Source organism: Hirundo rustica, chromosome 9 (assembly GCF_015227805.2).
Source record: "Hirundo rustica isolate bHirRus1 chromosome 9, bHirRus1.pri.v3, whole genome shotgun sequence".
In the NCBI taxonomy this organism is placed as follows: Eukaryota; Metazoa; Chordata; class Aves; order Passeriformes; family Hirundinidae; genus Hirundo; species Hirundo rustica.
In genome coordinates this window covers 18638275-18666244 of record NC_053458.1, presented here as the reverse complement: position 1 = coordinate 18666244, position 27970 = coordinate 18638275, and the positions used below count along the sequence as shown (strand labels likewise).

General features: G+C 39.7%; 1 protein-coding gene across 3 annotated transcripts in view; it reads left to right on the top strand.

The window, feature by feature from the left end:
* Positions 1–27970, top strand: part of PLPPR5 (phospholipid phosphatase related 5) — a 79154-nt gene that overhangs the window by 25354 nt on the left and 25830 nt on the right. Inside the window, exon 3 of one of the 3 annotated variants that reach the window (XM_040073613.2) lies at positions 9166–9354. The exons of 1 other annotated variant lie outside the window; for it this stretch is intronic. In XM_040073613.2, the coding sequence (XP_039929547.1) occupies positions 9166–9354 (189 nt within the window). Of the gene's footprint in view, positions 1–9071; positions 9355–27970 lie in introns of those variants that run through there. One more of the 3 variants, XM_040073614.2, reaches the window with a different exon arrangement.

Below are 27970 nucleotides of genomic sequence, written 5' to 3'. Positions count from 1 at the left end.
TCTGATGGAAACTAATTAACGAATGATTTTTTTTCTGGAATTGTCTCCAAGTCTGAAGAGGTTCCCAGGCTTTTTGCTCTTCTCTGTAATGCAATGACTCTTCCAGCTCTGACTGTAAGGAATGCAGGGAGAAGAAAATTCCTGGTACCCAGTGAATGCGCTGTGGTTTGCCTTTCCTGCTGGCTCTCCAGAAAGGGAGGGCACAGTGAGTTGTGTACCCATAGGACATGAACATGTAGTTGCACTTTCCTTTCTCTGGGGGATATTTTTAGAGTGCTTACGGATATTTTTAGACACTGGAAGTATTTTCTAAGAACTCGTGTCGCATAACTACCCCAATTAGTTTATAAGCTTTATTACTCTGTAGTTCTTTAAAATATCCACACTGGTGGTATTTTTCTTGAAAACTGAAATGAAAAGATTGTGTAGAAGTATCTATTTATTTCATAAAACTAGTGAGATTCAGTTACGGGTGCAGAATTAAATCGCTGTGTATCAACAGCAATGAAAATTTCTCCATCCAAGATTTTTTCTTTCTTTGTGGAAGATTATATGACAAAATCTGCTCTGCATCCTCATTTACGTTATCCTTGTTTGTGGAACTACTAGTTGCAATGTTATTGTAAGTTGAGACATAAATTAGAGAGTGCATGATTAAAACCTGTGCGGGTGATATGCACTGTCTAAAGTCATACATAATACATCATACCTGGCTTTCCCTGAGCTTACTGTTGGCTTTGGCTGTGTAATTAATGCCAAGGTCAGCTGGGAAAAATCTGATATTGTTCTCATTTCTATGGTTTTACTTTTCTTTTTTTGTTTTTGCTAGCTGAAAGTTTAATTGTTCCTAACGGAATTAAATACTGGACATTAGGATGCCTAATAAGCTAAATAATTTGCTTAAATCCAATTTGGATGCTGTCTAGTGACTGTAGAAGCAGTACTCAGCATGTTAGATATTGGCATTGCTATATGAAGAAAACTTTAATGCTATAAAATTTAGGTCTCCTAAGGTAGTTGTCTTCTTAGCAAATGTCCACTCAATTTTCCAAAGGTTAATTTTTGTGCCAGCTTAGGGAAGATAGGGCTACAGAATCCTTATGTTCTGTTCTCAGGTCCCCGACTGATTTTAATTTCTCTAAATCAGCAGAATTCCTATAGGGGGGGAAAGACCAAACACTAATAATAATTTAATATCTTTCTATTTCAGAGCTAGTTGTGCCACATTTATAGCTTTACCACATAGCAGCCACTTCAAAGGAAATGACCCTTATATGCCTCTAAAAATGATAGTTTCTGGCAATATGAAGAGTGTAAAAACTGCATGATGTTTTAAGGGCATAAAAGTAGTCACTAGGCAGTCATAACAGAAATGATATATGAATTTTAGTTCTGGTGGATATTAATGAATCTTTTCCCAAAATGAATCCTGAAGACAATTCATATATTCCTTGGTTCTGTCCCAGTGATTCAGCCTTCTTTCCCCCCTAGCACCTGCCAGCCTGTGCAGGCTCAGCCTCTCCTCCCTCTGTCCTGCCGCCACGTTGGTCAGCAGCTGCCTGCGTGAGCGTTGAGCTGCTACCTTTTAATCCTTTTACTCTGGCAGGAGCCTCCAGAATCCCCCACTTACTGCCTTTTTCCCCAAGAAACTTGTAATTCCAACTTCAGATGTTCTTGCCAACTTTGCAAATATACCCTTACACAAATCCCTTGCTCCCCATCTTTCCTTTTCTTAGTAATTTTTCCCAGGTGATCACTCACCACTTCTTTCTTTTAGTACAGTCAGTTGTCTGTAGTTAAGATGGCCAGCTGGATGAGCAAGTAAGGATTTTCAGCAGCAGTGATCAAAGTAAAGAGTTGTGTATTCATCAAACAAGTGTATATTTTGTTACATAATTTGACAGTGTTCCCTATTATATCAGTGATAGACATATTCTAATCTAATAATTTTCTTATCCCTTAGCCTAACAATTTGTTAAACAGATTATTTTTAAATGAGGAGAGCAATCTTACGTAAGTAAATTTGGTAGAGCTTGAAAGCTTTGGTTATTAATAATTCACATTGCCAAGTTAACACAAAGAATCTTCAAAAGCTGCTTTATTATTTTATTATTATTATGGTTCTTTAGTTTTCCAGCTGTGACTTTCAGTTCAGGCTTCACTTCTGAAAGCTGCAAAGGCTGTTGCCTTCTCTCAGAAGTGACTTTTTGATGCTTTAGTTACTTCCTTGCTGCCTTCATGAATCTTTTGCTAATGCTTGACAGCTTGATGGTATAGTTTTTGCCTGGAAGGTAATTATGAAGAGAAATTATTATTAAGTCAAAGGCATGATCTGTTAGATTATTTTTTTAAGAACCAATCCTGTAACAGGCTTTATGTAGCACCTTACTGGAGCACATACATACATATAAATATATAGATATATACACACACAAAACTGTCTCTTTAGAAAGTGGCAAATTAGGAGATATCTTTCTTGCTACCACTTCAGGTAAGTGGATGGGCAGTTTCAGTTTGTATCAATTAACTAATTTAGAGGAAATATGATTGTATTTTTAGATATGAATTACAATAATCAAGTGGATTACAATAATTTCAGTGAACCACCATTAGAACAGATTGTAGCCATTAAGATTAAAGACAGCAAATCTCTGGGTTGTAGTACATCAAATGTAATTCACAGAACCAGAGAAAATTCTAGGTTCAGTGCAGGGCTGACCTCACTTTTCTGTAAGGTTCCTTGGAGCCTTGTAAATGAAGTTTTGAATATATCTCCAAGGACAGAGATTCCTTCATAGGAGAAAATAATCTGAATAATGATTGATGGAAATTAATGCTTCCTGCAGCAATTGTTTTGTAGGAATCCACTCATTTGGATTTTTTTCACCTGGGTTTTCTGCTTTCTTGAGTTTTCTGTCTTTGCTGCATCCTCATGAAGAAGCTACAAATGAAAGGGCATGTTTCAGAGGCACATGTGTGAAAACATGAATGCAACATGAATACCTTGTGAATGGCTTGGTGTCAAATGAAATATGTGATACAATTTTTTTGTATCTCCATGGATTGTGAATGTAGAGGGATACATGAGAGTACCAAAGAGCAGGTTTGATTAGTATTATGAACTGGACTTTAAGTATTTTTAGTATTTAAAATTTTCAAAGTAATCTAAGAAAATAATCAGCTCTATTTCTAGTTTTCTTCAACAATTACACGGTAGCAATGGATATTGTTTGTTATTCTGTTTGGTAAATTCTGTGGACTTGGTGGGATGTTTTTCCTTTTCTCCATTGAACCGCTGCCTAAACGTATCCTGAAGTTGCTCTTTCTATGCTTTTCATTGTAATTTTATGAAGCAACAGATAATGTCCAACTCAGGATTGGGATTTCAGGTGAAATGCTAATGAGAAATGTCTGGTATAATTTGTAAGAACATAAGTAGTTCTACGGCACACTGGTATGAGAGCTTACCCAGCAGAAGGTGTTAGAGAGGAAGTGTGGGACTCCTGCCAGCATGAGCCGCATACATTAAACTACACCCAAAGCTGGAGGCATTCCGTGACTTTGGTGCATAATTTATTATATTAGTCTAGTTGCCTTTCCCTTCTGAAAGAAAGTCAATAAGTGGGTTAATTTAATCTTCTGTCCAGATTTGTGCTTGAAAGTGAGGTCTTGTGTACCTTTCCTGCCTAGGATACAACTGCTAGGGGCCAAGGTGGGGTAAGGAAAGAGGGAACTCTGCAAGTTTTACTCTGTAACTGCCACTGAATTGAGGAATCATCAGACATGAAAGAAAGACCCCACAGTTCCACACAGAGTCCCGTGCCAAAGCTGCAGTCTAATTTCTTTACATGCTTTTGGATGGTATTATGTTTCCCCTCCTTAGTGTATCACAAAATATTTTATTCTCCAGTCATGGAATTAGCAAAAGATAATGATAGCAAGTATGCCGAGCCAAAAATTAGTCATAATTCAGTTGAAGTGGGGAACTTACAAATGAGGGGGTGGATTCATCCAGGTAGAGACCTGCATCCCTGGCCACTAAAACAGCCAGCCTATGAGTAGACAGGGTGATTTTTTTTCACACAAGTTTTCCTGTAAATGAACAAAGTCTCCTTCAGTTCAAACAGAAGTTTATCTCTCTGGTAACTTCAGCTGTTGTTCATAGATGCTTGACCAATGTCTTTATAGTAGCTGTAAAAACACTGGGGAGTTCTAGGGTCCATTTTCTATAGGCAGCTAGACTGGGAGTGAGAGCATAAGGGACCCCAGAAAGGTCTTGATGAGCTCACCATTTCCTTCCTTCACACTTCTGGATTTTCAGCTTGATGAGCATTGATGAGCATTTATACTGACAACATAGAACCCTGAGGAGTGGGTTTCGGGAGAAACATTTACTTTCAGTGTATCCCCTTAATGTCAGTGCAGAATCTTCAGCCAATAAATTATCTTAATTAGTCTCACTATTTATAATAAAAACATACAAAGGAGAAGGCAAACTACAGTGCAGAAAACTGTCATAATTCAAATGAGTGAAATTAATTTCATAATATGTAAAGAGAGTTTTTGAACTGGTCTGTAAAACCTTCAGGCAGTGTTCAAATGTCTGAACTAATTTTAGATTATGCACAAAATCAGCTGTACAAATACATGCACAGGGTAGTTCTGTGTGATTTTTATTTTTCCCCCACTTGACTACTGCACCATGAATAGGATAGTGCTGTGTCAAATAATGTGCAGTAATCTGCTATGTCAGTCTTTCAAGTTGTCATTAATTACTTTGGGAATTGTTTTTCTTTCCTTGCAAGAAATGTATTTCAGTATAAGAATTCTGGGTGAACGAGATGAGGTAGCTTATTTACGTATTCTGAGGCTAGTCGTATGATTTTTATTGAGCCAATTATGCCAAAGATTGCCAAGTTTACAGTCAATTTGTATAGCATTGCAGTTACCAAAAATGTGTCTATCAATGAAAATAAATTTATAGTCGTGAGTATATAATTTTCTGAGTAGTAGGCTTTTTCCTAAGTTTATCTTAGGAAAGATTAAATAATTATTATTTGAGCTTTCAAGTATCAGTGATTTATTTCATTTCACACTGACAAAACTCTGTCTCTATTTTATTATAAATAGTGGTAGATATACTAATACAGGCTTTAATTCTGAGAATGTACAGGCCTTAGGTACATGGTGTCCCTCTGGTATCCCAAGTTTCTGTTATAACCTGTGAAGAACTTGCATGCAATAATACTTCTTAATTTGAATACAGAAAGCAGTTTTTAAAATATTAATTATATTATTGATGTAAATACTAACTAGGCAACTAATGTGCCATGACTGTTGCTCTTTGTATCAAACTCAATCATTTCATTGCTGCCTTGTCCTCCTCCTCGTTTGTTTCATCTCCATCTCTCACTCTCATGTTACTTGCATCATTGAGGTATCTGAGCTTACTAGGGCAAAATGTTGTCTTCTGTGAAAAATGTGGTCCAGCTCTACATAATACTGCAATATAAATACAATAGTGATGCTTATGCTGCTACTAATTTGATCCTTTTTCTCCTTTTTTGGGTCTTGGAAAGTATAATTCCTATTTTGGAGCTACTTTATCTATGTGTAAGTGAAAGTTAAGAGTAGAATTGATGACATCTCACTACAGCCCTTTAAAAGAAGGGTGCTAGTCTAAGCTAGTCATCAAAGTTTGTGTCATTACTCTCACAAGTGGTATCATAAGAGGCTGATATTTCTTTGGATGTAATGAATGACATTTTCAGAAGATGATTCATCCTGCCATAATGTAGTAGAGCTTAGTCACCTAATGGAGTTGTCTCTGTGAGCTACATATGAAGACCATAGGAAAAACTTAAATTTGGTGCCTAACTTGTTTGAATCATACTGTAAATGTTCTGGGTGAGCCTCCATTTCTGATTCTGTGCTGATACTGCTCCAGCTGCTAGGAAATAATTTTTATCTTGCATTATCATGGTCCTAAAGCATAAATTTTAGCAGTAAATGTCCTGGGTTTTAGGACTTACATCACAGCATATCATTAAACAATTTACTTTAACAATTAAAATGTTCTTTTAGTTGTCTCTTAAAAATATCTGTAGAGATGATAGTCCATTCTCATTCTTACTGCTGTGCCATCAACACAGATGTGATATTCCTCTCAGAAAGGACTGGCTTAGTGTATTAGTGTAGCCGTGTGGAGATGGAACAGTGAAACCGTCATGGGGCTTCAAGCAGCTGACACTCTGATAAAGCATGAAAGAGGTAAACAGGAAAGATAAACATAGTGGGATGATTTGATATCAATTCATGTTTTTCTTCCCATTGAGAAGGCTTTGTTGGGTTGGCTCTGTTTCTTTACTGCCATTTGCCAGAGCAATGTTTTATAACTAGAAAATGCAATAAGCAGTGGTGATGTAAGCACATGAAAGGTTAGTGAATTTGGTTGGAATTGGAAATACCTCTTTGTCATTATTTCAAAATATTGCAAAATAGTGTGTCTAAGGTTTCTCTTTGTCTGCCCTGCTCTACATGGTGTCTGCTGAGCTGAAAATTAACTTAAAATTAGGTAGCAAATGAAAACAACAAGATAAACCTATGAGGAACATCAGGGGAACTCTTGCTCTGAGATCAGTGGCACTATTCCCAAGGAAGTTAATTTCAAAACAAGTCTGTCAGTTATCTGAGTTTTAGCTGACAATTTAATGTATGAATAGCCTTCTGAAACAAAAATTGTGGGTTCTGGGCTTTTCTCTGCCATTATTCTGTCATACATATCACTGCAGTTGCAGAATATATTTAGCTAGTTGCATTAGTCACTGGGGATTGTGTTCTTATGCTTCTATATGTTTGACTTAATATATGTTTGCAAATTCAACTGTGCAGGCAATAAACATGTTCATTATAATAAAAGGATGCCTCCGCTTTTACTTGATCAGCTAACTGTGGTACATTGGTACATCTATAAACAGAAGTTGCTTTGTGATAGCAAAATGCAGGACTATTTTATCACCTGGTTTCTGGAAAAAAGATTGATTTTCCTCAATGCAAATTTTGAAAGAAATATTCCACCAGCAATTCTATGGGCCATGCACTCAAACAGAACTGAAGAGCTGTGTCTTGTGCTCATTGCAGTCCAGCTGTTGACTCTTGTCTTTGGATCAGGCTATACATCCTAACAATGAGGGGGTCTGTGTGCATTTTCCAGGATTATGATTTTTATGTGTATGGTAATGTGTATTAGACTGTGCTAAAGAAATGAGAAAAATGAAATTTGTGCTAGGCAGAATTCACCACAAGATGTCTCATGTCTCACTACAGATTTTCCACAAAGGTAGGGAGCTATCCAGCTAAGTCTGGTGAGCGCAGTGCGAATGACATGATTTAGATTCTTCTGGAAAGTATGTTAAAAGCACATAAAAATAGACTGGATGTGGAATCCAGACGTGAAGAGTGTGTTCTTCAAGGGCTGATTAAAAATAAATGCATGGAGATGAATATCACTGAATATTGAAAAAATTCTCAGGAAAGGAAGGAAAATGAACAGTTAAAGCCAAAGTACAACACTAGGAGAATGATTGCTCATTATAAAACAGGGCAATCTAATCTCATTTGTAATTTCTTACTGCCTTTATTATATAAGATAAGTGGACTCCATGGCTTAAGAGTGTTTTCCACCCTTGTAATATTTGGGGCGGGGTGTGTACCTTTAAGTAACTATTTCATCTGTTGGCTCTGGGAATCCAGACTAGAGCCCACACATGCGTGAATCTGTATAAGCCTTGGGCACGGTTGTCTGTTCTTATGTGTATTGCTGTATATATATTTTTAAATAGAACTCTTTTGTGTTCCTGTGTGTATGACTTCTCTCAGCACCAGTGCAGACTTTTCTCTTACTCTAGGATGGTACTTGGGTGGAGACAGATTCAAGGCTAGCGACCAATTTTCTTTATAGCTGCTTAATAAAAGCTTTAAGTGTTAATTGTTTTAATAGCTCTCCATACAAAAGACTATGTATTTCAACTCCTAGCTTTGGAAGGATTGGGGGGGTCAGGGTAGGTAGTTGTGGGTCTGTAGGGAACTTCTACTGCGGCCAGAAATGAGCCAGAGCACAAGCTGATTGCATAAGTCAGATGTATTTCACATATCTGATGACCCAAACAAGCAGATATGCTCAGGATAAGTGTTATGTATTGACAGGTTTTTAATATAAATAAATATACTAAAGTTATTGGGTTGGGGGTATGTTAAGGAATCTAATTTTAAACCTTATCATGGACTTTTGTTAACATGTAACTACAATGTATCTCCAAAACTGCCGCCATAAAAATGTCTGGCAAACCATAGAACAAAACGAAGAATGATTTTATTGTAAAATCACAGAATCACACAAGAACCCACATGGAGGTGTTTAAGGAGTCTGGATGTGGTAGTTAGTGCCATGGTCTAGTTGTCACGGTGGATTTTGACCACAGGTTCGACTCAATGATCTCAGAGGTCCTTTCCAACCTAACTGATGCCGTGCTTCTGTGATTCCGTGTCGAGGTCTCTCCCACCAGCCTGGCCAACAGTGGCGATCCATCTGCCTTCCCGGGCCCGTCCGAGCTGCGGCTGCCGGCAGTGTCGGCGCCGCTTCCCGCCGGCTCCGTGAGGGGCCGGGCCAGGCCGGGCCGGGCGGCGTGCGCCTGCGGGAGCTCCCCGGCCCTGTGCACGCCCGTCGTACAGGTGTGTGCCGGTGCAGGCAGGGACCCACGGCGGCCCCCGCCCGCGGGAGGCGGAGGGGAAAGCGCGGAGGGTTCCCTCACTAATCACGGCGGCGGGAGCCGTCCGGGGCTCCGGCGATCCCCTTGGCGGCCGGGTCCGGCGCGGCCGCTGCTCCCCGGGCGGGGCGGGGCGGGGCCGCCCCTGCCGCCGCCGCGCTCCGCCCCGCCCGCCGCACGAGCCGGTGCCCGCGCTGGAGCCGCTGCCGGAGCGGCGGGCCGGGCCCCCGCTGCCCTGCCCTACCCCTCCGTCCTGCCCCGGCCTGGCCGGGCTCCCCGCGCTCCCGGCCGCTGCTGAGCCGCCCGCGGTGGATGCCGCCGGGGAGAGGGGCTGCCGCGGCCGCCGGAGCCCACGTACATGCGAGTGCCCTCTCCGCTCACCAGCATGCTTTACTTCCAGATGGTGATCATGGCAGGGACCGTGATGCTGGCTTATTACTTCGAGTACACGGACACCTTCACCGTCAACGTGCAAGGCTTCTTCTGCTACGAGGGCGCGTACCGAAAGCCCTACCCGGGCCCGGAGGACCGCAGCGCCGTGCCGCCGGTGCTCCTCTACTCGCTGACCGCAGGCGTGCCCGTGCTGGTGGTAAGCAGGGGCCGCCGGGGCCCGCTCTCCGGTGACCTGTTGGGCTGGGCCGGGCCGGGCTGGGCCGCGGGTCCCGGCCGGAGCGGTGCCGCCGGCGGGCGGCTGCGGGCCGGGCCCGGCGGGCGGGGACCCTCCGCGCTCCCGGGACCGCGGCCCGGCCCCAGGGCCCCGGCGGGCAGCGCTGCCGGCCCCGGCCCCTGCCCCACCGTGCCCACCGAGCCTCTCAAGTTTATTTTTAGCACCGGTTTATGTAACTGCCAATGCCTGTATTCCCAGCCCCGTGCGACTCCTTTTGGTAAAAAATTCTTTTCTTTTTCGAACCGCGCGTCGCTTGCAGATAGATGGGCAACCTGAGGAAAACTCGATTTTTAGCGACCACTTACTGATGTGTCACCCGGTACAAATTAGAAAACCCCTCTGTCAGTTTTGTTCTCTGGAAGTCAGTTGGTACGTGCAAGGAGCAGTTTTACTTGATTTAGTTGTCTCCATATGTCACTGTTGCTGGTGTGTGTGCAAACGAAACCTGTGTCTCTAATTGAACATGAATCTTCCATCAATCAGTTTTGAACAGGTGTGTCTAAAAAGTGATTTATTTAATCGATTTTCTTTGGAGATCTTTTTTTGGAAAACAGCTAAGAGAAAGCTTTTTGGAAAAGCAGATTCCTTTCAAGCTGTTGAAGGTACTCTTTGTGTTGTCAGATAACGAGGGCATTATATCATTCAGTGATCCCTGACCGTACTGAGGAGGAAGGACCTAGAGGGCAACATTTGACTATTAGGGATAAATTATATATAAATATATCGGGTGCATGCACAGTTACACATATAGGAAGCCCTTGTAAAGAGTTAATTTTAATTAGTTGTAAGCATTAGAATAATTTAAAAAAGGCAGTAAGCAGAGGCTTTTTAAGCTAGCAATTATTTTTTTATTGCAATCATTCTTTTTCTGGAAAATAGGAGTAGAAAAAGCCTCATCAGGGTAAAATAGGAGTAGAAAAAGCCTCATCAGGGTAATGCTATGGTAATCCCAGATATAATTTCTGTTTTTGTAGCATCATGAGGTCTCAGATGGTATCAAACATAAAACCTTATGGTCAGGATCAGACTAAGTATTGGGACTTGGTTCTCTTTTTAATTTTATTTTTTTTCTCCGTAGGGATTTGACTTCTTCATTTGGCAAAACCTGTTATGTTGCATTTTAGCTTTGTTTGGTTCTTTTGATTTGAACATCAGTTACTTGACCACTTCATTTACCTGTTTGTCCTTTTGAACCCCTACATACTGTTGAGATTCAAAAAGGGAATTTTTGATGGGGTTTTTTTTTGTAATGTTTCTTTGTTGTTGGCATGTGATACTTGTTTTGCTTTTAATTCTTTTTGTTTGTCTCAGGAAGTTATAAAGATTATGTGATATGTTCATGTTGAGCATTTCTTTTTCCTAGTATGTGTCAGCAAGATGGATTGGTAGTTTCCATTCATTTCCTGGGTGCTAGGTGATTACGTCAGAGAAATCTCCATGACATTTTGGGTTGGCAGTCTTGTAATTAGGCTTGCTAAAAAGCTAATAATAGCATTTAATGGTACTCAATTATGTTTCATCTCCCAGTTACCAGTCTTTTGGGCGGATGACATGCTTTGGGATGTCAGAGTATGGAAAACCACATTGTAGGAGCCCGTGTTTCACTTTTAAAAAAATGTATTTTTATTTCATTTTATTAAACAAAAAAATCAGCTCTAGGGAGTCTCATGAATTCAACAGCATTAAGTCCAATAATTAACTTTATTAAATAGATGGATTTTACAGGTTTTGCATAGAATTTTGTTCTGATTTGCCTTGGGCAAGTCTCTTGGACTTAGTGTTCACCTGGGATGGCACTTACTTCTGCAGGACACGTACATTGCCTTTACTTGTTCTTTTCATTGGAAGGAGTGGTGAAAGATTTCTTCACCAAAACAACTTGTGTGTTTCCAGTTGTAGGTTTCAGAGATTAGGTTCTTTTCTATTTCATTTGTTTCTTGTCTATGACATTTTGGACATACATGTTCTTTGTAATTTTGTGTCTGTAAATGAAATATAAAAATAAATTGTGTAACATAGCCATATTTTGGTCTGTAAAGATGCAAATGTAGACTAGTGACGGAAATAGATTTCTGTGAATGCCGTTTCACATTTTTTTTTCCTAAGATGAGCATTGTCCTTGAATACAGGATATTAAATACTATGATTTATGAGTTGTTTTTGGTTTTTTTTAAATCTTTTTATTTTTCCTTCTTGTTTGGTGTATGAGGTTAATGCTCATTCTGGAGTTTTGAGGTAGAGCAGCAGAATCTTTACCTTGGTGTTCACTGCAATTGAGGTTTTTTTGAGTGATGAGACTTGTTGAATTGAAGCCATGGAGTGCTAAGGTATCTAAGATAAGCCAGGTTATCTTAGTGTGGCTCAATTAATGGCTCCATTGCTTTGAGTTTGAATGAAGTTGCTCAAAAATCTTAAAAACAAAGAGGTTTTTCTAATGATTTTCCTTTCTGTGTGCCTGCTAGTAGAAAAGGAAAGAAGTAAAATACCAGTGGCGAGACCTGTCTTGATGTGCACCTCATCAGCAGTGGGTGTCTGGCTGCTGTGAGGCTGTCACACTGCTGCTCATCCAAAACCCCTGTGCCACATGAGAGATGCTGCAGCAGCCCTGAGTGTCAGGCCATGGAGTTGAGCTGAGTGTCTGCTCACAGGGCAGCAACCTCCGTGTGCTGAGATCTAAATAACAACCTGTGTCATTTGACAGAGATGTACTGTGAGCACTGTGCTCGTCCTGGAAATTTTCTCGTTAGTCCTTAAAGTGCTGCTTCCTGCTCGTACATTCCTCCAGCCCTGCTGCAGCATTGCTGCCAGGCTTTCATTCCTGAGTCAATCTGCTTCCTCAGCCCATCTGCCCCCGTGACATCCAGGGACAGATGCAGCTGGCTGGCAAGGCACGGCACAGGTGCACAGGGGCCTGATCTGAGAAGTGCAGTCCCAGGGCAGAAGCAGAGACTGCTTGCTCTACTGGAATGCTTGACTTTTTGATGGGGTTTTGGCTGTTTTGTTTTGGTTTTCTTTTGTGTGTGTGGAGGAGTTTGTTTGCTTATTTTGTGGTTTTTATTTGTTAGTTTTGATTTTATGATTTTCGGTTTTTTCCGTTTGTTTGTTTGTTTGTTTGTTGGTTTGGTTTGGTTTGTTTGTTTGGTTTTTTTGTAATTTTTATCTTTGAGTCAAGGGCTCTGATATGGAAAAGGGAAACTGTGACCGAAGGAAAGAAGTTTTGCGCTCTGTACTTGGGACTTAACTGGGTTTGCATATCTACAGTCTTTGGTCAAGTAATTACCATGTATTTACCAAGTATATGGGCAGCTGAACTAGATGACTATGGTAGGTCTCTCCCAGCTGAACTATTCTGTTCTAAATATCTCATAGGTTGTGTTGGATCTAGTTAGGAGTCAAATTGTGCTATTCACTTTGGCTGTAACAAATTTATTGTCTGCTAAGATGTCTCTGCTTAAAGCCCCTGCAGCTTCAGAGTTGCCTGGAGAAGCTGTGGATGCCCCATCCCTGGCAGCGTTCAGGGCTGGGCTGGATGGACATTGAGCAGCCTGGTCTGTAGAAGGTGTCCCTGCCCATGGTGGGTGGGATGGAACTAGATGAGTTTGAAGGTGCCTTCCAAACCAAACCACTCCATGATTCACAGGGATTGCAGCAATTGTAGGAAACCTGTAGAGGAATCCAGCAACCTTTCTGTAGGATGGGAGGAGCTGCTTCTTTTCCCTTTTTCCAACTGATTTCCTTCCGTGTAGGTTCCATGAAATGAAGATACATTATAATGTTGCTTTTCTGTAGATTATCTCTAAAGGGTGTGGGCACTGTTTCTTTTATGTCAAATCTGTACTTTGAATTCTTCCACTGGAGAATTTTGAGGGCCCAACCGACTGCTTTTATTTAGTCTGTTTTTATAAAAGTGCTGAAAACAACTGCAGCTTAACATAAAATATATGGTCCCTTCCAATGTTAGACTTTTATTTGTTGAAGGTTTCCTAAGTCATACTTATAGGCACAGGTAGAGTCATGAATGAATAAATGTGTTTGCATAAGGAGCATCAGGCACACAAGCAGTGAAGTAAAATCTTTTAAAAAAAGTAGATGAGGTAGAAATTGCAATCAGAAGAGTGGAAAAGTCCTGGGTATGATATTCTGTGAGGGAAGACTGAGACTTGGGCAGAGGCCCCTGTGGGCTCCCTTTTTCCCTTTTGTCTTTGTGACTCAGGTTTGGAAGAGTACTCCTGGCTCTGTGCTCCAATCCTTTTACTGTCCATAGCACTAATATCCTGAAATCTCGGATGTACTGAGGAATTCTTGATACATGGTTTGGGGTTTTGTTGTTGTTGTTGTTGTTGGGGGGGGGGGGGGGGTATTTTTTTTTAAATCTTAAAGTCAAATGTGAGGATGACAGGAAATAGGCTCTTGATTTGAGTCTATTCAAATATGTAATAAGCACAGAACTCCTAGTTGAGGGCTCAGAGCTATTTAAGCCATTTCCCAAAGTGCCAGTTCTTGCTCAGTGGACTGGTTGCTTATTTAAACTTGTTATGACAGATGTAGCTTGGGAAATACACGTCAGTCTAATCCTTTAGTTTCCAGTAGAAATGATTTCTAGAATGGTGAGGCTAGTGTCTCATGTTTTCAGAATCTATAGAATGATCAGTTCTGCATTATTTCTTTCTGGTAGATGTTAGTAATTTTGACCTCTTTCAGATACTATGAAGTGCACTCAAGGATTCTTTTAGTGATTGCATATGCTAATATAGATTACTTAAAATGTAAAACTGTTTAAACAATAATTGGTATAAAATGTAATGTATTGGGCCTAAGATGTATGCTGATTGTCATATAAAAGCCAGGAGGAGATACTGACGTATTTTCATTAAGATGTGTAAACAGTTTTATTATGCAAATGTTGTTTTTATTTCAAAAATACGTGTTTTTATTTCCAAGTAACAAATATATGATTACAGTACTTATCCTTAAAATATACACTTCTTTTTCCCTGGGTGAGTTCCTAGCATATTTGTATTTTCTCTGCAAACCAGTTAGACTAATTAGCTTTAGGATAATACTTTTAATGTCATCATGGAAAAAATATTTTTCGTTTCGACATGAAGTATTGCATTCTCTTTCTGTTTTTTAGTGGACTGGAGGAGTCCTTAGATTTGGCACATCCCAAACAAGGAATGGATGTCAAAAACCAGACTTTCTGCCTTGATCTTACTTTAGTCAGTAACTTTTTCCTTTGAGGAAGAAATTTTGAGTCCTGGCAAAAGAAAGACTGTAAAGTGAAAGATGCAGTATCATTGTTCTTGTATCAAATTTACTGTTCCCCAATGCTAAAGAAAAAGCAAGATTTTTCTGTGAAAATTGAAAAAGAGAAGTTATCTTTATAAGTATCTGCACAGTTTTCCTAAGTCTACTTTCTTCTTCGCTGCCTTTGCTGCTGAGTAGCTCAAGAGCAGTTGAATATGCAGATCTTAAGGAGATGCATCACTTGATTCCAGCACACAGATCTAGCTGATGTGCCTGGACACTTCCCTTCTCAGTCTTCCTTTCTGAACCTGCTAGTACCTATTTTCCTTCTGACATCTATTATCCTATGTGCTGTGGCATCAGGGACTGATCAAATTTTATCAGGCTGAGTTCTCAAAATGCTCCTGGCAGAGAAGCTTTTAGTTAACCTGAGTAGTTCACTGAAACTATTCTACTAGTGTGTAGCTTAGTGCTGTACATGAGAAAGGGTTCTAGATTGAGATATCTGGGACATCAAAACACTCAGCTGTCTGTTATAATGTGAGGAAAAGCATAATCTAGAATTTAAGTCCTGAAAATATTTTCTGTGAATTTGCTGTGCCTCATGCCTGAGCTGTTTTTTCATTCCTCACCTTAGTCAGAAAAAGCCACTACCTTCACAAGTGTTCCTTTGATCTACTTTAGACTGATTATTTTTCTACGTCATGGCTGGTACCAAGTCACTTTGGCTTCTATGGATGCCCTGAGAGTATTGGAAAAAACCGAAGCACAGGGACATTCCACTTTTGTGGGACCCCACTGGAGTACTGCTTCCAGCTCTGGGACCCGCAGCATAAGAATAACATGGACCTGCTGGAGTGAGTCCAAACAAGGATCACAAAGGAGATCAAGGGGCTGGAGCATGTCTCCTGTGAACGCAGGGTGAGAGAGCTGAGGTTGCTCAGGCTGGAGAAGAGGCGGCTTTGGAAGGACAGAACACCATCCACCACATAAAGAGGGCCTGCAGGAAAGCTGGAGGGGGATTTTTACAAGGGCTTATAGTGCCAGGACAAGGGTTTAAACTGAAAGGGTGTGGATTTAGAATAGACATTAGGAAGAAATTCTTCACTATGAGGGTACTTGACCCTGGAACAGGTTGCCCAGGAAAACTGGATTCCCCATCCGTAAAATTGTTTAAGACCAGGTTGGCTGGGACTTTGAGCAACCTCATTGCAGGACTGGGAACCAGATGATCTTTAAGGGTCCCTTCCAACTGAGGCCATCCTGTGATTCTAAGGATTGAACAGATTTTTCTCCTGGTCTACTACTTGAATAAGAAGTGACCTCTGTGCATCCTGAAGGAGATTGAAGTGTTTTGTCATTTCTGCCAGAGAAGAATCAAGGAAGCTTGATAAATAAAGCAAGGACAAGCAATTGCCAGCAGCTGTGTTGCAGGGCAAAAAATCCCAAGGATACGTAGCAAGGTATTCAAGTTTTCAGTTCTATGTACAATCTATTGAGAAAGTTAAGGAATTGCCCAACAAGGTATGCAGTTTCTCCTGGTGCTCTTCTTCTGAGAACAGTGAACTTTTATTATGATATTTGAACATCTCTTGATGCTGTTTTTGATAAGACAATGATAAAGCAACAGAAGATTAAAGTCTTACATCCTGACTCATATGAATTGGGTAGACTAAGCAGCCTCTGAAATCAAATGGAAATGGTTTTATTTGAGAAACCAATTAGCTAATCAAAGAAAATAATTCCAGGATTATTGAAATACGTTATATATCAAGAAGCTAAAGCTTTCTAGCTTTATGTGCCTGTCTCTTGCTGGCACGTTTTTCAGCTGTTAAAGCTTACATGACTAAGGAATTGCCAGAATACTTTGTTTACTCTGATCACACTGTTCTTGCAGGGCTCATTTGGTCCCTGTCATCATAGCTCTGTTTCAACCTGTGTGTACCAGCTGCAACTTCTTTTCTTTATAGGTTTCTTCTTCTGTTCCCATGTCTTTGTAGGAAAGATATAAAACATGCTGCCTTTTTCTTTTCTTTTCTTTTTAAATATGCAAATGCTGGGGACTTCAGGAAGCCACTTTTTTGGGGAGGAGGAATGCCCTTTTCTGGAGTGCAGGAGAAGGTTAAAGCTAAGGGACAGTTTATTTCATGATCTTCCTTTGTGAATGGATAATTGCTTTGCAAATTTACTTCAAATAAAAAAAAAATAAATCACACTGTTAGGTCTGTAGTAACTTTGTGTACCAGATGTCAGTATTGGCCTGTTGGGACACATAGCAAGACAAATACATGATTTGATAGTCTGCTGCAGGTTTTATCTTAGCATTAAACCACTAATCCAACAGAGCTATAACCAGGAGAGATAATTAAACATTCAGAACCACTGTGTGTTTTCTTGGGAATTCTTCTTTATCTGTCTTCCTGTTGTGGTGTAATGGCTTACATGAAGAAGCCTGCAGTATGTGGCCTGCAGAAGTTATGTTTGTACTTCCACTTGAATGTATTTCTGCTGTGCTTAGTATGCATGTGATTTACAAACACTGACAATATTGAGGCCATATGCTTCATCTTTTGATGGGCTCTCTGGAAGTAAAGTGGCAAGCAGATGTGAAAAAGGCAGGCAGGGTTCTGTTTGCAACAGCTGAATGCCTGCTTGTCCTACAAACGATGCACTTATGTTTAAGTGAGAAATTGTTAATCCAACTAATCCTGAACGATTAAGGAATTTGTATAGTTGTTTATAATCTAAAATAGTAGGCTTGAAGTAATAATCAGTTTTTCAACTGAACAGTTCTTGTTCATTGTACATCATGCAGGATTGAGGAGATGGGTGTCCATATGATACATAATACATGACAGCCAAAGTAGAATAATAAGTAGCTTTAGCTGTGTTTTTCAGCCTTAAAAGCAGAGTGATATTTAAAAAGCTTTATATGCTCTTGCAGCATCTCTCAGATACACTGAAGTGCATGATGGCCCAACTTTCATCACACATGGTTTTTATTTAGCAGAGATTGCAAATCTCATAGATTGCAAGTTAAAAGTCCATCTGAAGTGGATATACCATGTCTCTGTATAACTCAAAAGTTGTATATGAGACATACTGTTTTAAGGAGGAATCACTGTTGAAAATGAAGTTCTTAGTATTTGCACATAGTACAATGAACATGGTGTTTGTTGGATGGTGGCTCGGAGAGCAGCAGTTCTAGGACTTGCTATCTCTGATGGGCTAACTGCTTTTGCTAAGATCACTTCTGATCCACTAGAAGTGGATCAGAAAATATTTATTTTCAATGTAAAATGCTAAGAAATCTGCAGTAGAAAAATTTCTGTATATATTAAGGCTTTTTAGAATCTACTATTAGTGTAAAAAATTGTTCAGTATAGATTCAAAACTGACTCCTAATTCTGGGTGTCGGTTTGTGGGGTATGAGGCACCATAAAAACCTTCCTGGTTATTACGGTATGAAAACTCGGGTTGTGGATTCCACTTCTGGTTGCCAGTCTGAACAACATGCAGTTATCTATAGTTCTGTGTGTATTGTGTAAATGTATCATAATTATACATCATGTATTTATATGAAAATTTCATTAACCATATGCACTTGTTAATGTACAGCAAATTATAAATGCAGTATAGCTGTGTTTTAAAAATACTGTTTTTCTTTCTCTGCTGTTATTACTTCTTGCTTCTCATCCTTGTCAGGTTAAAGAGTATATAGGAAGGCATTCAGAGTTTATAGTTTTCTAAATAATAATTAAGAACAAAACAGTTACCAAGAACAGAAGTCAGTCTAACAGTATTCTGCTATTCAGACTTTTTTTTTTTTCTTTCTTTATATAGCATATTGAAACACCTGTTTTTTTATCTTGGTAGGTTTCATGCATCTCTAAAAAGGATCAGTCACACATTTTATTTTTTATCATTCAAATTTTGAGTAGCATTATGAGGATTTCTTTGATCAGTGTATAGTTTGGCTCTTTATAAATCAATTATTGAACATTAAAATCAGTAAGTGGAACTCAACTTCCCAGTATAGTTATTTTGGGTAGTAATAATGATTTCTGTGACCTGTCTGTAGCAATTTAAGGCTCAGACATGACTGAATTAATTCTGCTTACAGATTTCTTAGTCACGGGTCAGCTGAGCTGCAGCAGCCAACGATGTGAACTTGCAGCCTGTGGGGGGAGCATGAGGTGAAGTATTTGAGCTTGACCTGCTTTACTCAAGTCTTAGGCCAGGATGTGTTAGCTTTTTGGTTTTTACAGAGTGGGTGCACAGGCTGCAATCACAGGGCTCTGCTGAGAAGGGGGGACCTCACAGGGTGCAGCAGCTCCTGGCTGATGCCTGACTACCAAGCGCAGGTCTGTGCATGAGTTCAGCTCTGTGCAGAACGAAGTGTGGACCCGCCCAAGCTTTGGCACATGCTTAATAGTACTTTGATCATACTTACACAGATTGAGCCTGATGTCCAGAGCTTCTCCACTGCTCAGTTTCTGCTTTTCCTGTTCCTGTGAGGGGCATCCTTGGCCCTGTTGGAGTATATCAGAGCTCGGCCATGAGGCCAGGCCTGAGGCTGATGCCATCATGCATTCGAAGTGCACAGACTGAGCATCCGAGCGGCCCAGGGAGGACTGGGGAGCTTGTGCTGCATTAGCCTGTAGGCCATAAGTGTGTGCATGGTGTGGGGACATTGTGGCTGTTAGGATGGGACCCTTTGCCAAGTGCTCACGCTTGACTGAAGTCAGCGCTTCAGTCGGTCACGGGGACTCTTTCCAGAGCATTTAGCAAAGGCAGATGAGATTCATAGGCACATTGACCTTGGGCCATGTGAGTGGTTTGAGGACATCTGCAGCTGGCAGAATGAGTGTACAGAGCTGGGCTGTGAGCTCTGTCAGGCTTTGCCTTGGTAAAGGGATCTGACCACTCAAGCGGGATGGACACGTAGCCGTTAATGCCTAGCTGTCAACTGGTGGTTGTGAAATTTGGCTGTAAAGCACCAGGAGATCTGTGCATGAACAGTTAACCAGAGCTAGATTGTTAATTTGTTATCTTGGTATTATTAGTGAATTATCTTGCTATTCATGGTGTTTAATCGCATGCTTCAGTGCTATTTGAAATCACAAAGCTTTCCTGAGTTGTGGTGCTGTGTGTGAATGAGTTTGGTGCTGATAGAATCTTCTTCTGGAACCACGTTCATTTTAATAGTCAGTACTGCAGTTTTACTCAATATTTCTTTTGTTTCTGAATTAATTGTGATTGTTGTGTGATTTGGAGTAGATGAAGATCATAAAGCGGAGACTATTTCTTTAAAAACCTAAGTACGTTTGTGTATGCAAGTGTGTATGCACAATGTGTTGCCAGAAAAAGTCATGTTTACGTGGTTGACTTGTATCTGTAGTTTAGTTTACATGTACTTTTAACCTTGAATACCAATGGCAAAAATGTAATGCCTCAAAGAATTGATTCATTTACACGAAAATACTTGTTATCGCTGAATGCGGGCAAGCGCCTTTCATTGCAGCACACTTTGAACTTTTCTTTGTAGTAATGTAAATTGCTTCAATAATGAGATTTGCATCCAAGACTGGCTAAAAACTTGTGTTTGTACATTTGCATAACACTATATATTTTATATAATGTCCTTTATTGTCTTCACAGAGAAGACCAAAAAGCAGCTATTATAAAGTCTGCCTTGAAGACAGTGTCAGAACTTTGCAAGATCTAAAAATTTTAAACAGACTCATTCATCCTTAAAACACTTCTCTCACCACTTGGGCTTTTTTCAAGGTATTTGATAAAGCCAGCAGCATATTTACTATTATTTTACAGATCTGTGCAAAGGAGATGATCCTTGTTAGAGTAAACCATTATGCACTATTTCATGAGTGGAAAGAGATACAGTCACATATTGAAGAAGAGTAGCTGGGCTTACTTCGGCCAATAGACTTTGCAATTAGTTTTCAGAATACCACTGCATGCCTTAAAGAGCTGTTTTTATGCTCTGCTGTCTTCACAGCAAAGTATACAATCTCCCCTCTGTCTTGTAGGCATTTCCTGTACTAGGAAATTTTTGCTGAAATTTCCCACTCTTGCTACCCCTGTTTCAGCTCATTGGCTGCTGTGCCAATGAGGGCACTTGGGACTTCCTCTTAATTCAAGCACTGCATTGTGTAAACTTCTAAACAGGGTCAGACAACATAGTGTTGCCAGCTGCACATCTGCAGCCATCTGGATTTGTGGCAGGGGCAGTAAAATAGAAATTGTTGTAGCAGAGTTGAAAGAGTGACAAAAGCGGTGCAAATCATATTTGCAGAAAACCCTCCATAGAGAAACCCACCATAAAGAAAATCCTCCATATTTGATTTACAGAATGTACAGTGTCATTATTGAAAAGGTCTTTTTACTTGTGTATTTAGCAAATAAAGATAAATGGGATATGTTACTGCTATGCAATGTTTTGTGAAAAAGCTTGCTGGTTAATTCATTCCCATTGCCATGTTAAGAGCGGAGGTAAGTAATTATTAAAGCTTCTGGTGCTCATGAACAGTCCTCTACCCTCACTTGTATGACTTCATTAAGATTCTGTTTCTAATAAACATCACATCAGCATCTTAATTTATTATAATAACGTTCTTAAGGAGAAATAATAGCACACTGTGAAATTACAGCTTTCAAGTCTGAGGGAGGAGATGCAAGGGAAATGGTCACACATTATTTTCTATTTGGGCTTGCTAGTTGTTTAAGATGAGGCTAGAAGAGGCACTTTGGACCTCTTTTCTTTTGGATCCTTTCTCTCTGAGCAGCATCTCTAGTGACCGTTCTGAGAATAACATCTTGAGTCTGCCTGGACAGTGAAGTTTGAAAAGTTAACTTCTGTAGAGTCATTCTCCTTGCGTTACTCAAGTGTCAATACAAGGTGCAATCTCTGCTTTTCTCTGCTTGAAAGCTTGTATTTGGTCACTTGTTTTCCTGACTCTAAGAAGTACTAGAAGTATGGATTAATACTGACAGGGTTTGTTACTGAGTAGTTTTACTGCTGGTTTTATGCTGAATGCACCTATTATGCACAAGTAACCAGCTCGGAATGAGTCATAGTTTTAGACCTTTTGGCTTTTGAAGTGTTTTAAACTCGTTTTTAATGACACCTGGATTCTTTGCGGTAATGCTTACAATGTAAAGATATAAAGTATGTTAGAAGAATGACTTATAAGTTAATATGTTCAGGAGTGGGCATTGCATTTTTTGATTTATCTTTCTGATTTATCTGACCTATTAAACCTCTTTCTCAAATATTTGGTACTGCTTCCCTGTAAAATTGGATTGTCTTCCTAGTTTTATTATTTTCTTGGGACAGTATTCATAGCTAAGACCTATTTCCGGACTTTAGGTGAGGTATTGCTCTTAGCCTAGAGTGCCATGGTTTTCACAACTAATCCAGTGCCTGTTGAAGTTAGTGGGGTTGCTACCTTTGATTTCAACTGGAAAAGATGAATGACCTTAATGTATTTCATTTGTTGGCAATTATACTGTAGTGTAAGGTAATGGTAAAGGAAAAGGTACATATACAGAGGCCATTATTAGTAGGAGTGGAGCTACTTATGTGATTACAAAGAGAGCTCTTTTATTTTGAAGGTCATTTTTAATAAAAAGCATAGAATTGTTTTATTGAGCTGTCTACTAAATTTATCATCATGAATCAATTACTAGCTGATAATAATAATCATAAGTAATAAACCAGTTGTGTGTATATTCTGTAGACACAGATATTTTGCCAAAAAAATCCAGAAAACAGTTTTTGTGGGATCTTACATAAGATATTAATCTTACGTACAGCATATTTTTCTCATAGCGCTCTTATAACACAGGGTACTTATACTGTTCCAGTGTTTAGCCCTCCATTTTCTGTTGTTTGATGGCAATGGCAATTCAGTGAAAGTGGCTTTCCTTGAACTGATCTCAGGAATAATATATCTGCAAAACGTCATCTGGCCTTGAGTAGAAGTGAGCTAGAAGTAAGACACTGGAAAAAGTGAGAAAGACAGATATTCTCCTTCTTCTGAGCCTCTGAGAACAGTTGGCTACAGTCATATACTGACTGTAAAACCACTACTTTGTGACCAGAATCTTTAAGAGATGCCTTTTATGTGATCAGATTTTATTCAAACAGGGATGAAAGACCGTTTATGCTGAATTTTGCAGTTGAATGTTCATCCTGGGTAGAAAAGCACAGTTGCATAAGATCACCTAAGGCTTAAAATATAAAGTAATATTGCTGTTGGAAATGATCACTGGTATGGGTGTCATATGCATTGGTATTGTGTTTATCAAGGAGTTGTATTTTCAATATGCACAGAAGGGTTAGGACACCAATCTGCCTCAGCAGACTGAGCAATGTACAGTTTTCTTGGCCAGTGAGGAAGAAAAGGGGTTCACCAAGGGCAGGTCATAAAGAACCACAGTCTTTTCCACATGTGTCACTTGAAGTCCAGTGGAAGACTTCCTTGATACAGCTGAGTGCAGAGATGAATGTATATGAAATTCATCTTCTAATAGAGAAGATGTATCACAGAGCTTTGAACATTTTGCTTTTCCTTCACAAATACCACAGTATTTTAAATGTTGACATTAAGTACTTGAGAAAAACAAAAAAAAATTGATGTAGAATTCTTTTTCAAACTCCTTAATGAAATAATTATATTTACCAACAACCTTTTTCATGTATCCATCAGAGATCAGGAGACTAAAATCAGTTGATATCTGGTCATATTACAACTCATTTTCCTAAAGAGGTGTGTGTTTGTGTAGTGTGGAGTTTGGAAACTTATAATAATGGCATACTTGGTTTTTGTAAAAGAAAATGAGAACAATTTAAAAACTGTAAGAATTTCCTATGATAACCTTATCTGGAGTATTTGAGCCTAAAGTAACTTCACAGTTTTAAATGTGAATGTATGCCTTTAGAAGGCAGTTTTGAATTCATTTTCTCTCTTCCCCCCACCATTACTAGGGTTTTTTTTTAGATGTAGAGATTTTCTCTAGATTAACATTTTTTCCCTAGTTTTTTGGTTGGTTTTTTTTTTTTTTTTTTTTTTAATTAGAAAAGCTTGATGCATAGGCAAGAATTCTCATGAATGTCTCTTATCTCCTATGTCTTGCAATGTGTTCAGCAAGAATACTTGTGTCAGAATTGTAAAACTGCCAGCATTTAGGTAGTTTTAGAGCCAGGTGCCAAACACTTGCTTGGCTCCCCAGACGGCCACATTGGCGTTCTGGAGCATGTTTTCCTCACGTCCTGGCCATCTCTAATTGCCTGGGGAGCTGCAGTGCAGAGCAGCTGTGTGTTCTTCGTCTCTAGTGGTAGGAAAGGTTCAGCAGACAGGAGCAGGAGCTGCAATGGCAAATACAGTGGGTGGAGCAGGCTGAATGCAGAGCTCGGTGTGGAGGGAGAGCCTGGCAGGGCGGGCACAGCCCTGGGCTGTGTGCTCGATGCCCTGCCTCCGTCCTGGAGTGCCATGCAAGGCCTTGCTCTCATGTGCCACCAGCTGTGGGCTGGCCCTCTGGTGATGCCCTTCTCTTAGTTACCTTGGAACAGCAGGGCCTGGTAACTGGTTCTCTAGATGACCTTTCACATAACCAACCTTTGCTCTGGCATTGCGTGGTTTCAGCCCTGGTGCTGCTCTGCAGAGGCTTTGCCCGTTGGGCACCACAGGTGGGCTCCAGAGGGAGATGGGCTCCAGAGGAGATGCCATTTGCGCACATCATCAGTTGCTCAGTTAAGGAAAAAAAGAAACTCTGAAGAGACTCTGTACTTCAGAATATTTCATTTTTTTCCTCTCATGTGGTAATGAATGAAGATAATTCAGTGAATGATGAAGCTGTCCATGTCTCTGTGACTATGTTCTCATGTGGTTAATTTCTGGCTCCCTGCTTATAAATGCTTAGTTATTGTGTGCCTCTTGCTTTCAAATACCAGTAAAGTCTTTGTGAAGAGAGCAGCCTTTACCATTGTTACATACTGAGAATGTCTACAATGTATTAAAAAGGGCAATAAAGAATATTTGTTTCTGTCAGAAGTAATATTACTGTTTAGTAGAATATAGCCATACTCCACCCTACAGAAAGATAAGTAAAGTAGATAATATTTCACTATTAGATATGTAGTCTTTTACTGCTATTTTTTTTTTTTTTGTAAATGGACATGACCAAATATATTAAATTTTAGTATTTTTCTCCAAAAAATATAGGGAGTACATATTTTTAAAACAAAGTTTACAGGCTCAAAAAGGCTGAGTGTTTTTTTCAAAATCTTCCTCTAGAAAAGCAATTTTCTTTTCACTTTTTTTCTGTAGACCTTTAGAAGCTTCTATGCAGTATGGTCCTATACCTCCATGCTGAATGCAAGAAGGGATATTTTGTATTTAATCAATACCACAGGAACTTATCTAGGATTTATTTTTTCATTTTCTGCAAAACTAGTGGTCATTTGTTATTATAGAAAATGTACTTCTCTGAAAATTGACCAGGGCATTTGCTGTCAGTTTAAGCAAGCAAGAAGAACAAGAAAAACGCAGAGAAAATGGCCTCAAGGGAAAGCTCTGCATAATGAGCTTGAAATTGCTACTGCTGGAAATACTGTTGTTGCTTTTCCTGCCAGGGCTGTCACCTAACTCAACAATTTTAGCTTCAAGGGGACAGTGGAGCTTTACTTTCAGTATCACTAAAGGCCAAGGTTTATGCTTCTGGATTTCCCAAACTCTGGGGCCACTCTGCTCATTGGTACATGGATGGCATTTTTAAAGAGGAAGGAGGCCCGGAATAGCCTATGGTCTCAAAAGTTAAAAAGACAAGGTAAAGAGCAGGAATAGCAAAGCATATAGAAGCCATATTTTTAGAAGCAACCTGCACCACACTTTGTGGGAACTCATAAGTGAAATTAATTGGAAGGCCATGCAATTTAATTGATAACAATTTTCCTAGAGATATGTAAATCACTCCCCAAGATTTTTAGCTCCATTTCCAGCCTTCCCTTCTTGTCTGATAAGGAGGAACAAGGAAGTTCATTCTAGAAAGAAAAGCAGAGCTGTGGACTACCTGAGATGCTCATTCCCCCAAGGTTATTTCTTGAAGATGGTCTCACAGAAGCCTTGGTTACTGTTCAAGTCATGCCTAAATGGGAGAAACGCAATGAATGGAACTAAGTCAGAAGAGAAATGCACAGTATTGTAAAATGTTCTTCTTAACTTGATGAGTGGAGCACATGGATGAACATTTAGTGGTTTTTTCAATGCAGTAACCACTTCTCAGTGTTACTCATCTATCTGAGTGGTTGCTGTAGTTACAGCATAACCTTGAGAATTGGCAGGGAGGGAATCGTGTATTCTGTGACATTCCCTAACCTGTGTGAAATATTTCTTGAACATTTGTGTCGCCTGAAGTAGGTGTTAGCTGGAACCGTCTATGACTGTACACACAGAATTTTTTTTCCTAATCCCAAATAGAGATTATCAACTTTACATTTCAGGATTTATCTTGTTTAACCATATTCATGTACCCTCAGATATCTTGTCATGCAAATGAATATTTAAGTCTCACTTGAGTCCTGGGGCTTTATAGGGAGTTACATGAAATGCATGAGAATGTAGGTCATAAAGTAAACCTCATTAGTGTTTTAAGAAGTGCAGATTTAAGGCCATTTATTTTTATAGACTGGCTGTTGTAAACCGTAGGAAACACTAGGGGAAGTTTGTTTATGGAGGCAGTTTACTGGAAAATCAACAATGTCAGAGCTGTTCTAGCTCTAATATTTGGAATGAGTCAGGCTCGACATTTCAAGTTGAATGCAGAATTTAGAACCAAGTTAAGAATATACTGGATGGAAGGAAAAATTAGATTTTTAAATTGACATGCAGTGCTAAAACTAGGCACAGCTTGCCTGGATTCAGACAAATGACTAATACAGAAAAAACCTGTAGTTACTTGGGGGGAAGGAGTCAGTGTAGGGAATGTGTGCAAAATGTTATAAGAATCCTGAGAAGAAAACAAGTAAAAGGGGCAGGTATTAGGTGGATCGCAATGAATGCAGAAAATGTATTACTAGTGTAAACACATCATGAAAACAGATCAGCTAAGAGGTGAAACAAGAAGTATTACTTTTAGATCTCATCCCTCTCAAATTATGTTCCGGACTGTTGAATGGATTGTCACATCACAGACAGGATATGATTGCCATGGAGATGGTTCCAAGAACTTCTGTAATTTAATTTTTGCTAGGTTAATATTTTTTATGTGCTTCCATATGAGTAAATGATCATTTTTGTCTTGTTCCTTGTTGCAACACTTATGTACACTGTGCTTTTATCTAAGGACTCTGCAAGTTGTTTATACATATAAATAACTCCAGACTACTGGAGAGACTGCACTTTGTACTGTTAGACTTCAGATGAAAACAGATCTTTTCCTTATACTTTGTATGCTGTAGCTGTATGTCAAAATGGAAGGATGGCCTTATGCCAGGATGGCCTCCCCTGCTTTTAACAACTGTTAAAATATCTGTAAGTTGAGAATTTTAATACATGCCTTTGGGAAGTTTGTACAGTGATCTAAAGTAGTATGATCCTGTTAGAATAAGGTAAAAGATGCTTCTAATATCCTCTCTTTTTCATTGCAATCATATTTACATACCTGAACTTGTGTAGTTTTTTCCAGGCGTTTATGTTGTCAGAACATTCAGATTGTTCGTTGTAATCTTTCATTGCCTGTTTTGGAATATTCCGAAAACTTTTTGCCCCAAGACTTAGAGAAGAAGTACACAAATAATTCTGTTAAATTAAATGTCATTTGTTGGCTGGTTACAACTTGCATATGCAGTGGAAGGGGTAATGGTGGTTCCTGTGCCAGCAGGAATACAGAAATTGCTCCTTCCAGGAATATACCAGACATGCAAATTACTGCAAAGTGCAGGGGGAATATTGCTCTCCTTTTCCTGTGCCCTGGAGAGCTGATTATTGCTAGCGATGCTGGAGACAAGAAGGGGAAGGAATTCTGCATTGGAAGCAGAATTTCTCCTGGGGTTTATTGAGATTGAAAAGGATTTTTCTTCCATTTCTTAAACATCAATAGGCTGATTATTGAGATGAGCAGTGCTTGTGCTGAAGGATGAAGGAAGGAGAACAGCTTTAGCTGAGCTGCCAGTACAGAAAAATAAAGAACCTGTATTTATTGCCAAATTCTAGAAGGATTCTATCAAAGCGAATCCATGGAAGCGCTGAGATGAATGCCTTGTGTGCTC